Here is a 25,599-nt window from a genome sequence, read left to right as displayed (position 1 = left end):
CAGTCACCACTTCGCTAGTTGTCCGTGCTACTTTGTTTTACAGCGCCAATAGTCTTTATATTTTAGAAGAGTTGTTTGACCAAAACAAAAATGGCTACTGGGAAGAGGGTGCGTATGATTGTGAGTCAGAGGGAAAGGCGACTTTTGATTGGGGGGCAATTTCTACAGCCCAGTCAGCAGTGTGGCTGGGAGAGAGAGGTAAGGGACGCTTAGCTGCTATTTGTACAGAAGTGAGGCTAAACAGATAGCATTTGGTTTGTTATAGCAATCGGGGGTGAAAATCTGGATTCATAACAGCAGTTTCCAGATTCCTGGAGAGAAAATGCAGACCTGTTGCTTGTAGCACCTTTCATTATCTGCGTTGAGCTACTGTAGCGAACAGTTGTTGGACTTAATAAAGCAGCTGTCACGGTCCCTTGGTTACATGGCTTTGGTGAATTGGGGGTGAGCAAAAAGAATAAACTGGCTATTGCTCAATATAAACATCTAACCTATAATATTTACTGCCTTATTTTGATGTGCTCACTGGTGCACCAACAAACAAACAAAAAAATGGGCTTTTTACCTACAGTCTTCAAGCAGTGCTGCAAGGCATCTACCCCTTTAGCCTTGCACAAAGTTGTTTGTCAGAAATATCTCATTTATAATCCACTTGTGCTGTAATAAAGATATTGCATCCACCACAACCTATCCTGGCAGGGTATTCCACAACCTCACTGCCCTTACAGTGAAAGTTCAGTTCCTCAAATCTAAACAGGTAGCATTTTTATGGGAGAAAAGATCCCCTATTATCTGTCTATAATGCCCCAGAATGCACTTGTGAAGAGTAATCATTCCCCCTTTTAATTCACATTTTTTCCAGAGAATTCAACTCCAGCTTTCACAGTCATATTTTAATTCTTCCATCCCTTTTATGTTAGGTTACACGTCTCAGCACTCTTTCCAGGATATTTAAGGAGACCTGTCACCCTAAGAAATAATGCCAAATTATATTCTATCATACTAGTTGAGCAAAATATACTTACATTATATAAATTATTTTAATTTTGCTTCCTTCAGTCTTGGACTTCACAGTCACAGCAAGCAAGCACCATTTTTTGGACACTGTTATAAGGGAAATAATCATCCCCAGAATCGTGTGTATGTGCCAGAATGGGGGGACCTAATGGACATGCCCATGCACTGGCTACAAAATGAAAGACAGCAAGGAAGGAGGGGGGATGTGTGAAGGGTAGTGACACTGAGGAAGTGCTGAATGAAAATTGAAAGTCATTGATTGCCCTGTCTTAATGTGGCATATATGATTGACACCTCAGATTTTTAAATACATTTATAACAGATATTTTTATCAAAAATAGAATGTGGGTTTCATGTTTAATTTGCAAAACTTTTACTATACATTTTTTTGTGGGTGATAAGTCCCCTTTAATATCTTTCTTGGAGATTGGGGTCAAAAAATGCACTGCACTGTGAGATCTTGCCAGAGTCTATAAAGAGGCAAAATGTATAGTTTACATTCCTCCAATTAATGCCCTTTATTTGCTTTAGTAACCACTTACTGGCATTGCCTAGAGTTACAGGGATTTCTATCTACAAAAATCCCCACATCCATTGAAGGAGGTGCCCAGCCCACTACCATTCAATACATAACTATCACTGATTTTATTCCAAAGTGCGTAACATTGCAATTACCAGCATTTAATCTCATTTGCCAATTTGCTCCCCACTTCTCCAATTTAGTCAAATATCATTGCAAAAAGGCAACATCCTGCATAGAATTTAATGAGCATATAAACTTCCACATGCACCATGAAGATTAAGACATAGAGCAAGACTATGAGCACATTAATCCTAGACAAACAGAATACTGCAAACTTGCTTTCTCTCCCAGCACTCCCATGCTGCTGCTTGTCTTTCTCTACCTTTGTTTAATAACTGGCAAAAAATTTAAGATGGTATATGTTCCACTGTGGAATGCAAGGCAGCCAGTCGGGTGATGAGGCCCAGTAAAACACGGGCCTAAGGTGGCTGTAGAGGATCCCAGTGGGCCAGTCCAAACTTATTATCCAGTTCCAAATTACGGAAAGGCCATCTCCCATAGACTCCATTATAAGCAAATAATTGTAATTTTTTAAAATGATTTCCTTTGTCTCTGTAATAATAAAACAGTACCTTATACTTGATCCCAACTAAGATACAATTAATCCTTATAAGAGGCAAAACAAGTCTATTTGGTTTATTCAATATTTGAATGATTTTTAGCAGACTTAATTATGTAAATACAAATTACGGATCCCTTATCCAGAAAACCCCAGGTCCCAAGCATTCTGGATAACAGGTCAAATACCTGTAATATAATTTTTCTTATAGATATAGCCAGGGCTTATTTACCAACACTGATCAAATTTGCACTTGGCAGTAATCCATAGCAACCAATTAAATTTTTTATTTGCTTTCATTATCTTCCAGCGGTTGGCTAACGCTAATCACTGACTGGTTGGTATGAGCTACTGCCCTGGTGCAAATATGCCTACTGTTAGTGAATGAGCTTTTGGGGCTGATTAATTAGCCAAGCTTTGAACAGTCTACAAGTTAGAAAAGTAAAGGAAAGACCTGAATGGTTGCTATGTGCAACCACATTTCTGCAGTGCAGCACCTATGTTTGTAAATTAGCCTTTACATGTCTAATTACAGTAGAACCGTCCCCCATTTTATACTCTCATATGTAATATGCCTTATTGTATGAACTGCTAAAGCTTGTGTAAATAAGCCAGCAATATTTCTCTGCTGTATGCGTTTAGGCAAGTTTGGACTCTCCTTAATACATTTTATTTTTTCATTTTAGGTTCCCATTTTATAATGGGGAGAAGTTATTATGTGGATGATGGAGTTGAGAAGTATTTCTCAAAGCTTATCCAGCAACAGAAGGCCTATGTAACAGGGCTACTCATTGGTCAGGTAATGCCACACATACAGTTATCCTTAGATGCTACATATTTAGAAGCTGTAGTACATCTTTAGTTAGAAAAATAGTTTGGGTTTCAAATACAGGCCACTGCATACTAATTTTAAAAGTTATGCAGCACCTTAAAGGAAAACTATACCCCCTGAGAGGAGACTTAGCCAAACTTATCATAAGTTTATTTTATAGTTTATACACATCAAGTGGCTATTAAAGAATATTGCCATGTGCTGTTTTATGTAATATATTTTTATAGAGCCCTAGATTGTTAGGGGGTATAGTTTCCTTAACAGAACTAATATTGTTTTGTGCCAAAACCTGATACACAAAAACAATTTTTACACTCAAATTTTAGTAAATAATAGTGGTTTTCAAGCGAATTAATGTTTTTAATGTATAAAAAACCATGCTCAGGAAACTACATTAATTTGTTTTTTTTTTCTTACAAATGTGAGTTTTCATGTACTTTGTAACGTTGGTATATGCCATTATTACTTATTCATTGCAGAATTCTATAAAACTATGTAAAACTTTTCATTTGAAAGTTTTTTTTCACAATGCAAAATAGGCACAGTCATCCCATCCCCCTGAAAGCAAGAGGATCAGTGCTCATTCTTCTTGAACTGTGGGGTAAAGGATTGCAAAAATAATGCAACTCTTTTTATTTTAATAAAAATAAAAAATAAATTATAGCTGCATATTTTAAAGTGGTTTGCTACCCTATGTAGAAATAGATTTAGCACATGGCCTTCTTTTTTGTATTGCAGTATTCATCACAAAGAGATTATGCTGTTCTGGCAGCTCAGACACCACAAAAAGAGGACCAAAGTGAAGAAACGAAGTCTGGTTTCTCCAAGCTGGAGGGAATTGATGATGAATGGGTGTCTATGCACGCTAGTCAGGTAAAGTACAAGTATTCTGAAAATACCTTTTAGTAACTTATGATTTGCCTTTAAAGTGTTCAGTGTAAAAATTAAACTGGGTAAAATAGATAGACTGCGCAAAATAAAAATGTTTTCAGTATAATTAGTTAGCTAAAAGTGTAATCTATAAAGGCTGGAGTGAACGGATGCCTAACGTAATAGCCAGAACTCTACTTCCTGCTTTCAGCTCCCTTAGCCCTTAGTTAGTCCGTGTCTTTGGGGGGGGCACATGGGACATAACTGCTCAGTTACTTTGCATCTGAATCTGACCTGCGTGCTCACAAACTGAACAGTTATGTCCCATTTGCCCCCCCCTAAAGACACGGACTAACTAAGGGCTAAGGGAGCTGAAAGCAGGAAGTAGAGTTCATGCCATTATGTTAGATATCTGCCCACTCCAGCCTTTACAGATTACATTTTTGCCTAACTAACTATATTACAAATATTTCTTATTTCGTTCAGACTATCCATTTTACCCATTTTTACACTGAACTGTTCCTTTAAACCAAAAGCTGTTGCATGCTAATAGTAATCTTAGAAATCAGCATTACCACACAAATTCCTGGATTTTAACCTGTATTATAGGATACAGTAAATTTTCCAGTTACAAGTTTTACATTGTACTTTGCAGTTGGGGCACATGCTTCCTGGTGGCCTAATGGTGCTTGGTGTTTTCCTCATGACATCTCCAGACCTTTCAAAAGATTCTCAAAATGTATTGCGAAAGGTAAGTGAAACAAAGGAAGGGTTTTTTAGCCCCTATGTCTGCAAACACCATTTTAAGTATTATTTGTATGTCATCTCCTGAACCTGATTTTCTTTGGGAATTACCTTTTTCCTCGAAAAGAGAGAATTTAGGATTTTCAACAGTACAGAAGTACAGGTTGCTGGCTTCATTACCCTATTCAAGTGCGACACAACCCAGTCTTTAGTGAGACAGCTTGGATGATTGGGAGGCTATGCTACCAGAAATCCTCCTGTTCAAAAAACACAGGTCATGATGAGTTAGGGAGTTTTTTGTCTGGGGAGTTGTGCCATACAAAGCAGTATGTGTGATATATATGTGGGCTTATTTTGTTTGAGCTGTAGAAGAAAGTCTGTAAATATAACATTTCTGACAAAAGCCTGCTAAATCTATAAAATGTGTTGTTAGCTTGTGTTTACAGTTGAAAAGTCATCAATGAAGAACAGATTATGGAATTTTGATGACGATGATGTTTCTGAGAGAGTAACTCTTCACATCTGTTCAGCAACAAAAAAGTATGTACCCTTATATTGATTGTTCATGCATTACATGTTTGCTTCTGTCCTGTGTGAAAAGGCTTAAAATATAATCAGCACACAATGTTAATGGATCACTTGTAAATGATATAAAAATGAAATGAAATGGTCCTTCTAAATAGAATTGGCCATCTATTTCCAGGTTGACATGCAGTTAAGCCCTTAAATATTTCAAGTAATTTTTTTAGCTTTTTAACAAAAAGTATTGGAGTTATATAGTTATAAGAATATAATGAATGCAAGACGGAAGTGCAGATTTCCAGGAAAAAACAACTCATGATACAAAGCATACATGAGGCATGGTGGTGGCATAGCATTAACATATATGGTTTCCAATGGAACTAGACCACAGAGACCTTATCCGCACACCCTCTCTCTCAAAAGTTATTTTGTCCGGTGCACACTGCTAGAGGGATCGGCACCCTCCAAATACACTATAGCAAGAAAAAAGCATATGGCACTCAGGACTACAAACAAGGGTAATACCCTTTTAAAAGTTTATTGCGGAGGTGCAACGTTTCGGGGCAATGTGACCCCTTTATCAAGCTTGATAAAGGGGTCACATTGCCCCGAAACGTTGCACCTCCGCAATAAACTTTTAAAAGGGTATTACCCTTGTTTGTAGTCCTGAGTGCCATATGCTTTTTTCTTCCAATGGAACTAGGCCATTACTTTATTGATGATATGGCTTCTGACAAGCAGCAAGATGAATTTAGAATTGTATAGGTCTATATTCTCTGCTCAACTACTGCAAAGCTCATAGAATGGAGCTCAAGGTTAGACTGGCACACCAGGTAAGATCCCTCTGCCTGCCCAACATGCTTCGTGCTGCACAGGGACAAGCAGGAAATGAACACAATACTAGCAAAACAGAACAGTAATACCAAACAGTGTTTTAAAGTTATTAAGATATAATGCACTGTTGCCCTGCACTGGTTTGTTTTTTTTAATTACTTTGATACATTTTTTTGGTGTTACTGTTCCTTTGATATGCTGGTAATGGTTAAAGAAAAGATTGGGGAAAATGGAGAGAGAAAAAGTACAGAACATTAAAAAAATAGGATAGGCTGAGAGCAAACTCTCTCTGGAAAAGAGAGGGTGATCAGAAGAGGATGTGAGGCATAGTTCCGGCACTGTGTGACTGTGGTCACTGGTGGTAGAGGCCCCATTCAATATTTTAATGGTGTTCATTATGCATCTTTTGAAAGAATGTTATTGGCTTGTCTAAAGTTTATGAAGTGCTCTTAATCTGATTTCCGCAGCAATCTTAATTGATGGTTGGGTGATTAATACAATGCTCATTATTTATTTAATGCACTGATTAAACAAAGGCTCATTATTTATTTAATGGGTCTGTGGTTAAAGGGGCAGGTCACCTTTACATTACCTTTTAGTATAATGCAGAGCATTGTGCAATTGCAATTGGTTTTCATTTTTTTATTATTTGCAGTTTTTGAATTATTTAGCTTTTTGTTGTGCAGCGATCCAGTTTGGAATTTCAGCAGCTGTCTGGTTGCTACGGTCCAATTTAACCTATTGGGCAGGCAATGGTTTGATAGAGAGACAGGGATATGAATAGAGGAGGGCCTAAATAAAAGGATAAGTAATAAAAAGTAACAATATCAATAAAATTGCAGCCTCACAGGGCAATAGTTTTCGGGGGTCAGTGACCCCCATTTGAAAGCTGGAAAGAGTCTGAAGAGGAAGACAAACCATTCAAAAATTATAAAAAATAAGAAATAAAGACTAATTGAAAAGTTGCTAAGAATGGGCCATTCTATAACATACTAAAAGTTACCCTGAAGGGCAACTGCCCCGTTATTGCATTTTTCATTATGTAGTTTCTTCAGTGAAAGCAATGGCATGACTTAGGCTAGCGCAATGCTCATTATTGGTTTTTTACAGTGATCTTACTGATATGTAAGAATGTCTGGGCTAGGAAGCACTCATAACGGGTATTTTGAGTGTTGGTAAAGACAGAATAGACTAAAACGTTTTGTGCACTGTGATAAACATGTGCCCCACGTTTTTCATTGTCCATAGGCCCAATAGATAGTGGCCTTACTGCAAAAGAGCTTTTGAAGGCAAAGTAGTGGAATATTCTTCAATGGTCACGAGAAAGTCACCAGACCTCAACCCAAATGAACATACATATTACTTGCTGAAGACAAAGCTGAAGGCAGAAAGACCAACGAACATGCAGCAACTAAAAAGAGCTGTAGTCAAAGCTTGGAAAAGCATCACCAGGGAGGCACCCATGGGTTCCAGACTTCAGACAGTCATTGACATCAAAGGATTTTCAAAGGGTTTTTGAAACCACGAAAAAAACTCATGTGGGGTTATTTATCAACACTTATCTATGGGCAGTAACCCATGGAAGCCAATCAAATTGTTGCGTTCATTGTTCTACCTGCAGCTGGCTGGAAAAAAAACAAACACTGATTGGTTACTATGGGTTACTTCTTAAGGCCAAATTTGCCCAGTGTTGATAAATGAGCGTCTCTAAAACTATGACTGCCAAGTAATATATTAAGACAACCTATTACAAAAAGCACAAATGGAAAAAGCTACGAAAAGTATCCTAATAAGAACAGAAAACCTAAAAAACCTTGTTTTTGTAAGAATTCCCATGCACTTACAAAGGAAAAAAATACAAAAACCTCTAAAACCATGAATTAAATAAACATTGTTTCAATTTGCCTAATACAGCTCCTATTGACTCCTACATGACTTCAACAGCTTTCAGATGGCAAATGTGTTTTTTGTGGTTTTTACACTTAGTGAATTACAAATTTTTCGTGTTTTTGAGTAATTAGTATAATCCACAGTTTTAGCACTAAAAAATTAGTTTTGTGAAAACAAAAAAAAAAAATACAAATGTTAAATGTCTTTCTTTCATTTGTTTTTACAGCTTTACCTGAGCCTCCCTGTTTAATTTGTCTCCATAGTTTTGAAATAATAGTTTTGTGATAATGGGTATTATTTCAGTGCTTCCCATGCTGCAATTACTTGCAGAATAAACGTAGCTGCTATGTCACAAGCATCTTCTTTTTTACCTTTTAGAATTACCTGCCGGACCTATGATATTAATGATCCCAAGGTAAGCAGGAAAATATGTTTTCTTTCCACTCCAAAGCTGTTTGAATGTGCTGGAATCAATGTGCTCATGTTATTTTTGGTATAAGAAATAAACACACCATCTGTATGTTGTGTTACTTATCATTGTTACATGTCATGCCCACAACAGGGAATTAAGCCTCTACAATAAAATCTGTATATATATTAAAGTCCTCAGGAATGTTGCCACTGTTACTAGAGAAGTAGAGGCAAATCTTCTTTCTGCATGCATCTTCCCAAGCCCCCAGCTTGGGCATATCTTGTCATAACCACAGTAATTTCCGTTCACATGTGTCTCAGAGACAACTTCAGAACTCTAAGGGTTATATTTATCATGCTGCGTAAAAAACGGAGTAAAACATTACGGGCTATGTTGCTCATAGCAGCCAGTCAGATGCTTTGCTTTGGTTTTCTAACTGTTGAAATATAATTACTTATTGGTTGCCCTGGGCAAAATCACTGGTAATGCTGTGCACTGCTTTTTACACAGTATAAATATACCCCTAAGTGAGATGCTGTTTATTCATACAGAAGTGATCATCATATCAGTGCTCCCATGCTATATAAATGTTCAGTTTGTGCTATAGACTGCAGAATGCCACAGCATTTTTTTCCTGACTTTTTTAATCAAAATGCCTAAACAAAAGTCCTTGGGTGCAATTTAAGTCTGACAGACTTAAGCAATGACAGTCTGTTCAACTGAAACAGGAGCAGTTTAGTTTGTGTGTACATGCCATTACTTTTAGCTGTCTGATACAAGAATTGATTCCCATGTATGCAGTACAGGACACAAACTTCAATATTTATTATTGACAATGGATGCAATTGTTTTTGTGTTCCTCCCAAGAGCACCCCAAAACCAGCAGACTGGAAATACCAAAGCTCTGGTTTATCATGGTTGACCATAGACTGCAGTGTTCGTGTAGATGTTACCATCCCACTTACCTCTTCCTCTTTAACCTATCAAGAAAGGCAAAAATCTATTCGAGTAAGTATCCATGTAGTGCCTGGATTTATTTCAGACAAATGTGAAAGGTATTAAGAGTTACATTTATCACCTAGAATTTGTTTTATTACGAGCAATTTATATGAGCAACTATCCGAGCTGCACAAGTAGCAGCTACAAAAAAGGGGTTATTTTTCCCATTTGATGTGCTAAAGTATGTATATTTCCACCAAAACCTCTCATGCTGCTTCCTATTTCACTCTTAAGTTTTGGCTTTTTTCTTCTTCTTGGCAATTCATGTTACGTACATGAGGTAATTGCACCATTGCTGCTGGCCATGGAATGGACTCATCTGGAGGAATGTGGAATCTTCAGGCACCAAGCCTTAAAGAGTGACTTGAATGGTTTCTGGATAATATCCAAGGCTATTGGGATCTTAAAGGACATGTAAACCCCACACACAAAAATTTAATCGGTGAACAACCTCTTTGAAATCTTTCAATACCTGCCACACTGGTTGTCCAGAGGTTAATAGTAAGGCTGCAGCATCCCCTTTATCACTTAGATTTCCTTCTCCTCCTCTAACCCACTCGGCCCCCTCCCTCGAGAATGTGCTTTGGCTGTTGGCTCCTGGGCATGCTCAGTTGTTCTAAGTTCAGATTAATAAACACGCCCCCAGTCTAGCAGCCAGTAAAGAGATGGCATTGCTGGTTCCCATAGAAACTCAGCTCTAGCTGTCTGCTTCAATTTTTTTCTCCTGAGCTCAGCTTTACCATTACAGTGCTCAAACAAAGCAGAACGTTTATCAGAGACAGTTGTGTCTGTGTGAGCCTGTATTCTTGATGAAATGTATGCTGAATAAGGGTCTGTGTGTGTGTAGGATGTTTGCAGATTTAAATGTAACTGATTATGTATCTGTCATGGATCGGCGACGCTCCCTACCTGCTCCTGTGCGGTGGCGTCCTTCCTCCCGGCGCGGCGAATCCAAGATGGCGGCGCCCAGGGCTCCACGTGGGCGCAGGGACGCCGGCGCGATGACGTCACGCGCTATGGCGCCAAATTCAAACTTAAAAGGACGCCAGAGACCCAGGTTCAATGCCCGAGTATAGCTTAACATACCTATTGTGTTCCTGGGTCTCTAATATTCTTATCTGCTTCCTGTTGCTGTTTATTTGCCTGTTCCTGACCTTGAACCTTGCTGCCTGCCTTTAGTGACCTTTGCCTGAACCTGACCTCTCTATTGGATTATCCTGCATCTGTACTTCGCTCGGACTCGCTGGAAGCGGCCTTCCTCCTTGATCCTGACTTCACCTCTCCCGTGGGTGCCGGAGGCCCCCGCTGACATTATACTCGGGCCATGGATCCCGAGGAAGCGGTACCGGACGTCGGAAGAGCCCTTCGCGGGCTGGCGTCCCGTATGGAGGCATATGAATCCCAGCAAGTCAGAATTGGGCAAGTACTTGATTCCATTTTGTCCCGTTTGCCCGCTACTCCCGCTGTCGCGGAAATTCCTCCTGCTGTGGTGGTTCCTCTGCCAGCAATGTCGTCAGCTCGTGAGCCACGAAAACCTCCTCCTCCGCGCTACAGTGGCAATCCGCAGGCCTGCAGGGGATTCGTGACTCAATGCCAGATTCAGTTTGAGTTCCAACCTTCCCAATTCTCCTGTGAGCGAGCAAAGGTGGGCTACGTTATGTCTCGTCTGGAGGGCAAACCACTGGAATGGGCAACTTCTCTCTGGGAGAGCCAGTCACCCCTGACATTTGATGTGAAGGAATTTCTACAGATGTTCAGAACCATCTTTGATGCCCCTGGTCGGGTCGCTACTGCCTCTTCACGCCTGCTGCAAATCCGACAGGGCAGTCTCGGTGCCAGTGAGTATGCCATAGACTTTAGAACCCTCATGGCGGAAACTTCCTGGAATGAAGAGGCGTATAAGGCAGTCTTCTACCAAGGCCTATCGTCCCGTCTGAAGGATGACCTGGTATCCAGAGATCTACCTGACTCCCTTGAAGATTTGATTGCTCTTGCTATTAAGGTGGACACTCGCCTTAAAGAACATCAGGCTGATAAAGAGCGGAGTAAAAAGTCTCATCCAGTCCTGGCTCCGCGCTTCCAGAACCCTATGATACCCCCGCCTTCTCCGCAGTTTACCACTTCCTCTTCGGAGGAACCCATGCAACTTGGGAAGGCTCGACTATCCGCACAAGAGAAGCTTCGGAGACGCCTTTCCGGCCTATGTCTGTACTGCGGCGGACAATCCCACTTAGCGGTTTCCTGCCCTGTCAAGCTGGGGAATACTCCTGCTTCAAGTAAGACTGTTGTTTCTTTTGCTGGTAGTATTGTTCCTAAGTCAGTGGAACAATCTCACCAATTTCATGTTCCTGTGCAGATCCGGTTGTCCTCCCAGGCAATTCCAGTCTCAGCCTTCCTTGATTCCGGAGCTGCAGGAAACTTTATGGACTTGGCATTCGCAAAAAAGGTTGGCATTTCCCTCTTTCCAGTGACTCCTCCTATTCGGGTCTTCGCCATCGATGACAGACCTCTCTCCACGGACACCATCACTTTCACCACCGGTGAACTATCTGTCCAGATTGGAGCACTACATCTGGAAAAGATGTCATTCCTGATCATCCCATGTCCTTCGTCTCCTGTTGTGCTGGGGTTGCCATGGCTACGACTCCATAACCCCTCCATTGACTGGTCATCGGGTCAAATCTCCCGTTGGAGTCAGTACTGCCAAAGACATTGTTTAATTCCTCAGCCACTCCAGCGGGTTACGGTCTCCTCTACGAGTTTTTCAGCTCTCCCCTCCGTCTACAGGGACTTCTCTGATGTTTTTTGTAAAAAGTCAGCAGAGTTTCTTCCCCCGCATCGGCGGTATGACTGCCCTATTGATCTCCTTCCTGGAACCATGCCACCCCGTGGGCGGACCTATCCTTTATCCCCTGCAGAGACGGCTGCCATGAAGGAGTATATCTCTGAGAATCTCCAGCGTGGATTTATCCATCCTTCTACCTCCCCAGCAGGAGCTGGCTTCTTTTTTGTTGAAAAGAAGGACGGTGGACTCCGCCCCTGTATTGACTACCGGGGTCTCAATAAAATAACTGTTAAGAACAGATATCCATTACCCCTTATTTCTGAACTTTTTGACCAACTTAAAGGGGCCAAGATTTTCTCTAAGTTGGATCTCCGCGGGGCCTATAATCTCATCAGGATCCGAGAGGGCGATGAGTGGAAGACGGCTTTCAATACCCGTGATGGGCATTACGAGTACCTCGTGATGCCCTTCGGCCTCTGCAACGCTCCAGCCGTCTTCCAAGAGTTCGTTAAGGATATTTTTCGGGACCTCCTGGGGAAGTCTGTTGTCGTGTACCTGGATGACATCCTCATCTTCTCTCAAGATTTGGAGACCCATCGCTCCCAAGTCAAAGAAGCCCTTTCTCGCCTTAGAGAAAATTTCCTTTTCGCCAAGTTGGAGAAATGCACTTTCGAAGTACCAAAGATCTCCTTCCTGGGCTACATTATCTCGTCTAGGGGCTTCGAAATGGATCCTGCCAAAGTATCTGCTATCCAGAAGTGGCCACTTCCTCAGAGTACTAAAGCAATCCAGAGGTTTATAGGATTTGCGAACTATTATCGCCAATTCATTAAAGGCTTTTCTTCCCGCATTGCTCCTATCCTTTCCCTCATCCGCAAAGGAGGGAGACCCAATTGTTGGCCTCCTGTGGCCCTTGAAGCCTTCCAGTCCCTGAAGGATGCCTTCATTTCGGCCTCTGTTCTTCGACACCCTGAGCCTCATTTACCCTTCTTTATTGAAGTCGACACCTCTGATGTAGGAGCAGGTGCTATCCTTTCCCAGAGACATTCTGCTGATGGTAAGCTCCATCCATGTGCATACTTCTCCAAGAAGTTTTCCTCCGCCGAGCAGAATTACGACATTGGGAATCGTGAACTCCTGGCTGTCAAACTCGCCCTCGAGGAATGGCGACACCTCTTAGAGGGAGCATCTCATCCAGTCACGATCTATACTGATCATAAGAACCTAGAATTTCTTCAGTCTCTCAAAAGACAGAATCCCCGTCAGGCGAGGTGGTCGCTGTTCTTCTCCCGTTTCAATTTTGTCCTGACGTATCGTCCTGGGACCAAAAATCGGAAGGCAGACGCTCTGTCTCGAAGTTTCTCCCCCGAAGATCGTCTACCTATAGAGCAAGAGCCTATCATTTCTCCTTTCAGGATCATTGCCTCTGTATTGCCCCAATTTGCTGAACAAATTTTGCTAAGCCAGTCTGCCGCTCCTTCCGATACTCCTATAGGAATGGCATTTGTACCTCCCGAGTTACGCCTTCCTATTCTCCAGCAGACTCATAGCTCCAAACAAGCTGGCCATCCGGGTTCTGAAAAAACTCTTGAGCTTCTTCGACGCCTAGTTTGGTGGCCGACCATCCGCAAGGATGTCCGAGACTTTGTCGCAGCTTGTACAGTATGTGCCACCACTAAAGCCAGCCACTCTCGACCCTGCGGTCTTCTGCATCCATTGCCAATACCCTCTCGCCCATGGACGCATTTGGGTATGGACTTCATTGTGGAGCTGCCGCCCTCCTGTGGTAACACTGTCATTTGGGTAGTGATAGACCGCTTCAGCAAGATGGCACACTTCATACCCTTGAGGAAACTCCCCTCGGCTGTGGAACTGGCTCATCTCTTCATACAGAATATCTTTCGTTTACATGGTTTCCCTGTGGAAATTGTCTCCGATAGAGGGTCCCAGTTTGTTTCCAGATTTTGGCGCTCCTTGTGCAAGTCTCTGGGAGTATCTCTTCAGTTCTCCTCGGCCTATCATCCTCAGACCAATGGGGCAGCAGAGCGTGTAAACCAAGCTCTTGAACAGTTTCTGCGAAACCATGTTTCCCTTTGCCAAGACGACTGGTCGGATTTACTCCCGTGGGCAGAGTTCGCTCACAACAATGCCAGTCACTCCTCCACTGGAAGATCTCCTTTCTTGTCGGTGTATGGTCAACATCCTTTGGCCTTCCCTCAAGATTTGCTTCTCTCCGAAGTTCCCGCTGCAGATGACCTGGCGGCTCACATGTCTGTTATCTGGGCTGCCACCAAGTCTAATTTGGAAAAGAGTTCCTTGGTACACAAGACCTTCGCTGATCGTCGGAGAAAGCCTTCCCCTCCATACAAGGTTGGTGAAAAAGTCTGGCTTTCTTCCAGGAACATCCGCTTGAAGGTACCATCTCCGAAACTGGGTCCCAAGTTCCTGGGTCCCTTCTCCATCTCTGAGGTGATCAATCCCGTAGCAGTCCGGCTACAACTTCCCCCAGAGATGCGGATTCCTAACGTGTTCCACGTCTCCCTGTTGAAACCAGTGGTGCTCAATCACTTCTCCTCTGCTCAGTCCCCTCCTTCTGCCGTCCTCGTGGATGGTCAGCAAGAGTACGAAGTTAAGAAGATTCTAGATTCTAGGCTCTCCAGGGGATCACTCCAATACCTCGTCCAATGGAAGGGATTCGGCCCTGAGGAATGCTCCTGGGAGAAAGACTCTGATGTACATGCTCCTCGTCTTGTGAAGGCATTCCATGATCAATTTCCTCAGAAGCCTCGGCCTAGTGGTCCAGTGGCCCCCCGTGGGGGGGGGTACTGTCATGGATCGGCGACGCTCCCTACCTGCTCCTGTGCGGCGGCGTCCTTCCTCCCGGCGCGGCGAATCCAAGATGGCGGCGATGACGTCACGCGCTATGGCGCCAAATTCAAACTTAAAAGGACGCCAGAGACCCAGGTTCAATGCCCGAGTATAGCTCAACATACCTATTGTGTTCCTGGGTCTCTAATATTCTTATCTGCTTCCTGTTGCTGTTTATTTGCCTGTTCCTGACCTTGAACCTTGCTGCCTGCCTTTAGTGACCTTTGCCTGAACCTGACCTCTCTATTGGATTATCCTGCATCTGTACTTCGCTCGGACTCGCTGGAAGCGGCCTTCCTCCTTGATCCTGACTTCACCTCTCCCGTGGGTGCCGGAGGCCCCCGCTGACAGTATCAGGGGAAAAATGGCCACCGGGTGAAAGCTGCTTTAGGAAAATGTGATGGTGCTGGCAAACAGAGGGGATATATGCAGTACAAATGATGCCATTTGGGTGGGGGAGATGTTCCCAACTGATATACATTGTAGGTAAATGTAGGCTTTACATGTCTTTTAATATCTAAATCTAATTAGTATAGGTATATAGTTTGTGTATGTAATTTTAATGGGTTTATATTTCAAATTTATTTCATTTGGTCTAAATAACACACACAAGGATTATGATATTTGACTTTACATGCCCTTTAATTTTCATCTTGGACTCATTTGGGTCCCTTGTGTTTGTTTTTTAGTCTACTGTTTGTTGCCCAGGAACAACTTCCTTCTGGGCCAATTGTGTTTGAGTTACTGCATTGGTGTTTTGCAGCTTGGGCTTGTTAAATGGGCAAAAGAAATAGAAGATTCCTTGGTCCTTTTTAACGGACAAGTCAAAGATAAAAGTGCCGATCTGTTTGAAGAACAGGTAAGCAGTTATCCAAACTGTAAAACTTTTGTGTAACCTCTGTTTCCTAAAGTATTAGTAGAAACATTCCTCCTGTAAGGCACATATTGTAAAGAATGGGTAGCTCAGCATCAGTATAGACACCCTTATAAGGGGTTCAGTTCTTGCAGTACAGGTATGGGATCTGTTATCCAGGATGCTCGGGACCAGGGGTTTCCCGGATAAGGGATCTTTCCGTAATTTGGATCTCCATAATTTGTCTGCTAAAATCATTTAAACATTGAATAAACCCAACAGGATTGTTTTTTTAGCCTCCAATAAGGATTAATTGTATCTTAGTTGGGATCAAGTACAAGTACTGTTTTATGTTTACAGAGAAAAAGGAAATCATTTTAAAAAATTTGAATTATTTGCTTATAATGGAGTCTATGGGAGATGGCCTTTCCTTAATTCTGAACTTTCTGGCTAACGGGTTTCTGGATAAGGGATCCCATACCTGTACATTAAAAGTGGAAGAAAACTCATTCCTAAGGATGCCATTACTGCTACACGTACCTTTGCAAATTACAAAATCTGCAAATATTGACACAAAATAGTCATTTCCTAATAATATTAAAAAATAAAAATAAAGGTTTTAAAAACTTAATGAGTTAGTACAAAGGCTTAATTTTCTAGTAAAACAGCAAGCCTAAGAAGGTTTATTACATTTACCCATATGTATTTTTATAGTATTTACGCATATTAGATATTTGCTGTGTTTATTTGGTTCTAGTTTTATATCTCAACCTCTCCTAATTTTATCAAAGCATTTCCGTGTGGTAGTTTAAGACAGACTGAGATATTTGGCCATTTTGAGTTAGTCAGAATGGTTTTCTGGGGTCAACTTACTATTAAGGGGTCTTACATTACACAAACAAAAGGCTGTGTGTGCTTTGTTTGCAGGAGCACAACTATCTCTGCATGGCACATACTAGGCAATCCTGTGCATATTGGGAATCAAGTTATTCAAAAATTTATTGAGTACATGTTTATGGAATTTTGTCTTTGTTAAATATAAATAAATCACAGTAATCATTTCCTTTTTCATTTTTTTTAGAAAAAGTCTTCTAGATCCTCGAGTCACTACAGCCCCCAGATCATCACAGCAAATGTTCTCACTGCCGCAGTAAGTAGTTTTCTTTATAGATATTTTGCATTGTTAAACTAGAAGTGAAAAAAAAGCTCTAGTTTGTTTATGCAGTTGGTGCAACTATTGTGGGCATAGTTATCAGGAAATTCAGCAAGTGGCACAATTATTGCCTGAACTTACAGATTGAGATGCAATTCCCATCAACTAAAATAGGAAGGTACTGTGGCAATTGACACCATTTTTTCTGAGAAAATTTGTAGTGACGTATGGGTGACATTAGTGTGAGTCTCTTTGGGAGAATGTAGAATAGCATGGCTGCTTACTCCTTAGCATGTGGTACAGAGATTATATTGTATTGTTTTGAAAAAAGAAAACAGCCTGAAATACTGGCAGATTCTTGTTTTTTTACACAGTGTGTCTCCTTTAAAGGAACAGTAACACCAAAAAATTAAAGTGTATAAAAGTAACTAAAATATAATGTGTTGCTGCTCTGCACTGGTAAAAGTTGTGTGTTTACTTCAGAAAGTCTACTATAATTTATATAATCAAGCTGCTATGTAGCCATGGAGGCAGCCATTCTAAGGAGAAAAGGCACAGGCACATAGCAGATAACAGATAAAACACTATTGTATTCTACAGAACTTATCTGTTATCTGCTATGTAACCTGTGCCTTTTTTCCACCTTGAATGGCTGCCCCCAGGGCTACACAGCAGCTTATTATATAAATTATAGTAGTGTTACTGTAGCAAACACACCAGTTTTACCAGTGCAGGGCAACAGTGCATTATATTTTTATTACTTTAAAGCTCTTTCATTTTTTTGGTGTTACTGTTCCTTTAAGTGTAAGATAAGATTGCTAGGAAAGCATCCCTTGCAATAAATGTTCAATTTAATGGGACTCTGTATACAGAGAAAGACTTGTAAACATAAAAATTGTAATTGGAAGCTTTTTTCCGTTTGTCAGAATATGTTGACTGCTTTGAGCACCGAGCCCTAACATCCCATGGAATCATTCATTCCTGATGCATATTGCAAGTTTACATTAACATTTCTAAACAATTTTTGGGGGTAAATAAATTGTTACATCTGAAGTGCAGTCATTACAGCTTGGTAAATAAATACATTTAAAAAAACTAAAAACACAAATTTTCCTGTTAAAAAGTGGCCAAGACAACCTGGCTAATATTTCCCTTCTTACATTTTATAATCTAGCGTGTTGCTTGAACTGTAAAACTTTTTGGCCTTATACAGTTGCAAGATCAAGTTCTTACACTGGGTGTAGCTGTCACAGTATCTAATCTGCCTTGATAGAATGGCTTGATGCTGAGTGTTCAAATGTTTAAGGCTATGAGAGAGTTAAAAGCCAATAATCCTATAAAGAATCTGCAGCATGTTTTTGGGATTAGTATTATATAATTGCGGCATCAGATTTATCAGGGAAGCATCAGTAAGTACATATTTGGGTTTGGCTTGCATTTTAATATGTTTTATTAGCTAATCCACTTTTATGGTTTGTCTTGTAGCCGCTTATTGACAGCACCAGGTCTACTGCGCTGGTTCAGCCCTGCAAGTCCTCTCTTACTATTCAGGGGGTTGTAAAGTGTTGTGGGTACATCCACAGCAACAGGCCAAAAGTGAAGGATGCCTTGCAGGTAATTTTGATTGCTCTGGACTAGTGGCAGTATCTTGCTATTAACAATGTTATTAATGCTATATATACATACATCATCCATGCAGTTATTTTTTACGACTTACAGAAAGTCCCCTGCTGACCAGGACATGCTTAAATAAGGAATAATGTGCAAAAAAAATTTATATATAATATAATGATCATCATAACCAAAAGTGCACACTTTTTTACTACTGGAAATTCAAGAGGTCCAGTCAATAGAGGGAATCATTTAATGTTTTGGAACCATAAGCCTTTTTCTACAGTTTCTCATTTACATGGAGCATTTTTATTTAATTAATGAGTAAAGTGGCAGCCAGATTGCATAGTTTCTGTCAAACTCATAAGCCCATCTGCTTCAAAGCAGCATTAATCCAGGTTTTCCAGATAAATAAATGTTACCTAATACTTTTAAAGCCCTTTTACTTTCTTCTTTTATAGTTAATTTTAGCTACAGAATCAGAGTTGCATAATCCTGCAGCATAACTGCAAACAGGTATGACTGAGAAAATCACATTTGAGCCTGTTTATCCTTGTAGGCTGTTAAAAGAGACATTCTGAACACAATCCAGGCCCGTTGTGAAATGTTATTTGAAGACATGATGCTTAATGGACCATCGAAAGGTAACTTGGAGTTAAATTTAATCGTATTTGTATGCTGTGTAAGCAGATAGCACGTATGGCACTTTTAGCCAAAAGCACACCGAACTGCCCCCTTGCTGCCAGACATCACTGGTAATGAAGTCATAAAATGCTCACAAGCATTTCTGGGCTGAACAGGAATACACCCTGTACCCTCCTAATGGTAGCCTTGCGCAAAACACAGTCTTTTTTAAGTCAATACCCTTTACTGATTCTCCAGCAGTGCTTTAGATATACACAAGTTTATACAGCTCTAACATATTGTTTCCACCAAAGTCATCCTTCAGGCCAATCTGTTTGATTGGTACATGCATACATAACTCCACCCGATAACCCTGGCCATTCAGAATCTCTGTGTGTTTTCTGCAAATTGCACATATCAGTAGTCTAAAAAGTAGAACATATGTAGAAAAAAAGGATGTACCAAATCTCCTCTTTTGGGATTTGGCTGAATTCTTTTTAAAAGATTCAGCTGAAAACTAAAGCTAATCCTAATTTGCATATGTGCATTCCTATTAGAAAACACAAAAAGTCTAACTTAGTGAGGGCTAGCAGAAACAGGCTCAAATAAAAGCTTACGGGGGGGGGGGGGGGGAGGAGGATAACCCTTTGGCATCCCCAATGAAATAGACTTTACACATCCTTTAAAGAATGATGTACAGGGTGTCATTGTTATCTGAAACTGCATTTTCTTTTTTTTCTTTTTTTTGTTTTGTACAGGCACAGAAAATGAGGTTTGCCCACTTCCTCAGCGAGTGTTTGTACCAATTAATGGATCCAGTTTAAAACTCTGTGATTATTTGTTTGGGGATGAAACCTCTTCTGATTTACAGAGTCACTTTCTTGAGATAATGGACCAAGAGGTGGAACAGAATGAGCTAGAGTTTCCAGAAAAGAAATGCAGCTGCACTCAACCTGGTATGTATAAAAAACTAAAAAGGGATCTATAAAGAGACGACCGCAAATACTTATCCTGGAGTTATATTTCTCTAGCAGAGGTGCCCTAACTTAAGCTAAAGCGGGATATAGTTTAGTAGTTGGGGGGGACTATAGGTTGTAGATAACTAGTTTGTATGTTTATTCATTCTTTCATTCATTGCTGAATATTGTAGCAGTACAACATTTGTACTGTGTCAGCAGTTATGCCCTATATGTGATAGGATCAGGGCTTTTCGCAAAAAACAATACTAATGCCATTGTTAAGTCCATCTTCAGCTTAAGGCCTCGACAATGTCTGGTATCTAGAACAGCAGTGGATGCCAGTTTCAGACCTAGCTGAATGCCTGATGTAATATTCATGTTAGTTACAGCAGTATCAGAAACCATAGATTTTTATTAATTATAACAATAGGCAAAACAAATGTACTGCACAATCCCTGTTCACTGAGCTCATGTTCAAAAGGGGTGTATACTGCACCTTTAAGAGATGCTGACAAAGCTTGCCTGTGATTGATTTGAAGGCATTTACACCTTGCTGGATATTAAACAAAAATGCATTAAAAACCTATATATCTTTTGAATATTCTTATTATGCAATATTTCTTGAGCAGCTGCCACAAAGCTCTTTTTTGTCAGAACTACATATTTAAGATAGATATCTGGTTACAATCATTTTCACCAAGCTATTACCGGTTCAATTTCAGAAAAGCAGCTTATCATCTCGAGCAAAATGAAGCAAAACAAAAATCAGCCCTGTTTTAATTGTAAGTACGTACATGTAAAATTTACATTAAAAAACTAATCCCATTATTTGCCCTTGTCCATTTTTGTAGAAGAAAGGGAAAGTGAACCTGTATCATATAATTTGGAAAGCAAACCAGTAGATCAAGCAAATTCCTCTTCTAAATTTCTCCTAAATAAAGGTATGTGTGTTTTTTGTGTTCTCTCTTGTTAAGGTGCCCCTATCCTCTATAATAAACATTTGAAGCATAATGGTGATAATAACAAAGTAACTAAAAACAGTACTGAGTATTTCTAGCGATATGTGTACGTTTTGGTTTTTATCATGTGGCTTAGAGTACATAAAGACTGTTATACTGATTTCCTTAATGTGTTACAGGGAGATGTTTAAGAAATAAATTTCAGTCATAGAATATAAATGAAGCAACATATACTGTATCTGCCATAAAATATAAATGAAACAAAACCCAGATGTGGAACCTGCCTTGAGCTAGCTTGGATGCAGTGGCATAAAGTTACCTCCCCAGGCTACCCAAAGAAAAATATCTGGGCCCCCCACCAACCGTGCATGTGACCTGCGATTTCCCCCATCTGCATATACTTCTGGTGGAGTCAGATACCCACAGCCCTGACTTCGCTCCTGCTACCTTTATGTCATGGCATTTTCTTATGGACGTGCATTTTACATTTTACCACTCATATAAGAAACCAACCCACCATATTATAGCTATAGGGGGAGAAGATCAGGCAACTGCAGGGAGGCCTCTAGGCACTGAGAGTCTGGTGAGAAACCATGATCCTCTGCCCCAACCCTCACTCACATTCTGTAATCACTGCTTTTGCCCCTTTACGTTACATTTACCACTAGTGTATGGGGAGTGTGTCCCATGGGTGCAGGTTCCAAGGTGTAACACTACTTATCCAAGTAGTTTTCTGTTGTTTAAAGGAAACCAGCTTAATATGTACATACAGTATATATATGGCACTTATTTTGACTTTTTTCTCTACCAGTGTAAAAAATGAATAATTGAGAGCCATTAATAAAATCTTGACATCTTTATTTCTATAATGCAAATAGCAGTGAAGAGGTCACTGTACAGTTGTTTCTAACCATAACTTTCCTTATACTTTTAGGTCTGCTAATCTCAACAGTTGTTGCCTCCATAGCAGTCATAATATCATTTTATTACATCATTTAAAACATTCACAAACAGGACATGTTGCATGTTTCCAGCATTTACAGCAGCCAGTCTGTTGGATGGATTCCTTACATGTGCAAGAAACCAGGACACTACTGGGGACTTATTTGGAAAATCTTACTACACTGCTTAGGACTTCTTAATTAAAAAAAAAGTTGGTTTCAATTAACCCTCTCTGTATATGTCTATGTAGGTTTTTATTCAGCAAGTTCGTGGAATACAGTATATCATAGTGATAAGTCTAAAGCAATTGAACTTGTTGAGTAATGTTGAAAATTTTTCACCACTCGTCCAGGCGACTTCTTCAGACAACCGATGGGAAATTCCCAGGCATTTAAAGTCATGAAATGTAATCCAATCACCATAATCCAATTACAAGTACTACACAATAAAACTCATTAAAGTAGGTGTTAATTGTTCAAGTTACATTACTGGATTTGTTGTGAAACCACTTGAGTATGTTGTTCAAATAGCATTGTATGTAGCTCACAGTAAGGGCTCTGGCACACGGGGGAGATTAGTCGCCCGCGATAAAACTCCCTGTTCGCGGGCGACTAATTTCCCCCGTGTGCCAGAGCCCTTAGTGTTAAGGTGGCCATAGACGTAAAGATCCTTCTCCCGATATCCCCACCTACGGGTGGGCGATATCAGGGGAATTTAGGCTAATTCGGTCGTTTGGCTCAAAATAATAGATGGAGTAGCTGTAGAGAGAGTCCGCACTCACAGGTCTTAAGAAAATATAGAGGTTTTATTCAAATCAACAGATGTTGATTTGAATAAAACCTCTATATTTTCTTAAGACCTGTGAGTGCGGACTCTCTCTACAGCTACTCTATATATATATATATATATATATATATATATATATATCAGTATATATTGCCCTTTTACATCCTTTCCCTTGAGCCTCCATTTAGTGATGGGCTGTGTGCTCCCTCAGAGATCACCTGACAGGAAATAATGCAGCTCTAACTGTAACAGGAAGTAGTGTGGGAGTAAAAGGCAGAACTCTGCCCATTCATTGGCTGATGGGGCCTAGCATGTATGTGTGCCTTGGCTTGTTTGTGTGCACTGTGAATATTATGATCCCAGAAGGGGGCCCTTAATTCTTAAAATGGCATTTTTCTATTTAGGATTACCCAATAGCACATACTACTAAAAAAGTATATTTTTACGGAAATGGTTTATTTAGCTAAAGCAGGGTTTTACATATGAGCTTGTTTATGCAATATATTTTTATAGATACCTACATGTTTGGGGGGTTTAGTTTTCCTTTAAGGGGGTGATTTATCAACGTTCGATATTACTTTTTTTTACGATTCAAGTTTTTTTGTAAGAAAAATATCCGAATTATGGTTCCAAAACTCAACTGTGTGGTATTTATTAAGGGAAAAAACTCTTAACACTCAAATATAAAAATTCCTCCTCTATACGTCAAGCCATATTTTTAAACTCAAAAAATTCAAGGCATTTGAGTTTTTTATTTGAAAGACTTTTCCTAATTAATAAATAGGCGAGCATTCAATGTGCGAGTTTATTTGATTTAGAAAAACAAATTCAAATTCAAAAACAAGAAAATTGATAAATAAGCCCATAAATGTTCTTGGGCCACTTTAAAAGAATTTTCTATATTATATACTGTACATTTTGATACCCTCAAATGTAGCTTCACGGGATCTATCTTTACAAGCCAGACTGAGACCAGGAGAGGCTACAGATTTATTGTGCAGTGTAAAAAAACGGCAACAAAACTCACCACACCGCCAGGCTTTGCAGCGTAAAAAACGGCGTATTTGTTTTACATAGTGAACTTCTCTATTTTACACAGATTTTTTTTTTTACCAAATTTCATTTTACACAGCATAATGAATAGGCCCCTTAGTGTCCTTTACACTCCAATTCTTTATGCTTATATTCTAGCATATATAAATAATGTTTTCATTTTAATTGGTCAAGTATAATTGCGATCTTCCCTCTTCTGTTTACTGTGTGAGAGCTGTCCTGTTGCTTTCCATAGATATTGGTGTGTCCTGCTCTCTATACATAGTCTTAACTGTATTCTATTGCTTTTTATAGCCTAGGAGGAGATTTGTGGAAAAGTTATTTTAATGACCCACAAGTCATAACATTCATTTGACAGGGACAAGTAGGTGGCTGTAGGCCTTCATTTTTGCATTAAAGCAATGACTCTAGTAATAATGGATGTCCCAACGTTACCTTAAACTAAACCTGTCTAAGACTGAACTGGTTTTCTTCCCCCATCCAACACCCACATTGTTCCCGAGGTATCTATAAAGGTTAACAATTCTACTATCACCCCATCTTCCCAGGCCCGGTGCCTTGGGGATATCCTCCATTCTGCCCTGTCCTTCACTCCTCATATCCAGTCACTTATCAAATCATGTCACTTTCACCTAAGAAATATTTCCAAAATACTATCACCAACATTTATCACCCAAGATGCTGCCAAAATTCTTATTCACTCTCTTATCATATCTCGCCTGGACTACTGTAACTCCCTATTAATTGGCCTTCCCCTCCAAAGACTGTCCCCTCTCCAGTCCATAATGAATACTGCTACCAGGCTTATACACCTCTCCAACCCCTCCTCCTCTGCCATGCCACTCTGCCAATCCCTGCACTGGCTTCCCCTACCATCCAGGATAAAATTCAAACTAATGACTCTCACATTCAAAGCAGTTCATAACTCTGCCCCACCCTACATCTCTGAACTCATCTCTAGGTACCATCCAACCCGCTTGTTACGCTCCCTTTTCTCCTTGTAGACTGTAAGCTCTTTTGGGCAGGGCCCTCTTCACCTCTTGTATCGGTTATTGATTGCTTTATATGTTACTCTGTATTTGTCCAATGTATAAAACCCACTTATTGTACAGCGCTGCGGAATATGTTGGCGCTTTATAAATAAATGTTAATAATAAGAAACAGATTCAACCACAATCTAAGTATTAATTTCATGAAAAATGGTGTGGGAGGGTTATGTATTAGGGGCACTCTTTAACCTTGGTTACAAAATCTGCCACCACCACCATCTCTTTAGCTGAGATTGGGCATGCTCCAGGTTAAGAAAATAAAAAAATATAAAAAATAGGTTTACAGTTCTTTGTTTAAAGGAGACGTACCATGTTAAAATTAAGAATGTACAAGTGAATTATACTCCTCTAAATATAGAAGAAAAAATTGTGTTTTGTACTGATTTATTGAGAAACTCCTCCAAAACTTTGCTAGTCCCACCCATTCTCTGGATGTGCAGGGGAGCCAGCGGGACTCAGTACAGGCACTGTAGGATAGGAACCAATCAGCAGCTAGGCTGACCTGATAGGGAACTCAAGCCTGTATTTGCTTGTGTGACTGCAGGGCTGTGATTGGCTATCCCCCTCCTACTGTGCTTCTGGCAGGGACCATTAGGACACGCCCACTTTTTATTTGAAACACAGGCAGAGACCTGATGGGATCTATAGGGAGCTCCAATAAAGGGGCCATTTTTACAGACAATATACATTTTTAA

General features: G+C 40.2%; 1 protein-coding gene across 4 annotated transcripts; it reads left to right on the top strand.

Moving 5' to 3' along the window:
- Positions 1–94: 94 nt before the first annotated feature.
- On the top strand, positions 95–22,481 carry odr4 (odr-4 GPCR localization factor homolog). Of its 4 annotated transcripts, none has more exons than XM_002933769.5 (14): positions 95–198; positions 2,846–2,958; positions 3,730–3,864; positions 4,517–4,612; positions 5,039–5,145; positions 8,230–8,266; positions 9,131–9,271; positions 15,679–15,774; positions 16,850–16,918; positions 18,407–18,535; positions 19,092–19,176; positions 19,915–20,112; positions 20,967–21,056; positions 22,009–22,481. In XM_002933769.5, the coding sequence occupies exons 2-14, from the start codon at positions 2,860–2,862 to the stop codon at positions 22,071–22,073; spliced, it is 1,347 nt and encodes a 448-aa protein (XP_002933815.3). In that variant the 5' UTR covers positions 95–198; positions 2,846–2,859; the 3' UTR covers positions 22,074–22,481. The 4 variants fall into 4 exon arrangements, with proteins under 4 accessions (XP_002933815.3, XP_004913823.2, XP_017949138.2 ...); XM_004913766.4 differs by having other exon boundaries at positions 119–198; positions 20,970–21,056; positions 22,009–22,242; XM_004913765.4 differs by lacking the exon at positions 95–198 and adding an exon at positions 266–444 and having other exon boundaries at positions 22,009–22,480.
- Positions 22,482–25,599: the final 3,118 nt, after the last annotated feature.

The sequence above is a fragment of the Xenopus tropicalis genome, chromosome 4 (assembly GCF_000004195.4).
Source record: "Xenopus tropicalis strain Nigerian chromosome 4, UCB_Xtro_10.0, whole genome shotgun sequence".
Classification (NCBI taxonomy): Eukaryota; Metazoa; Chordata; class Amphibia; order Anura; family Pipidae; genus Xenopus; species Xenopus tropicalis.
This window is presented reverse-complemented; position numbering and strand designations above follow the sequence as displayed.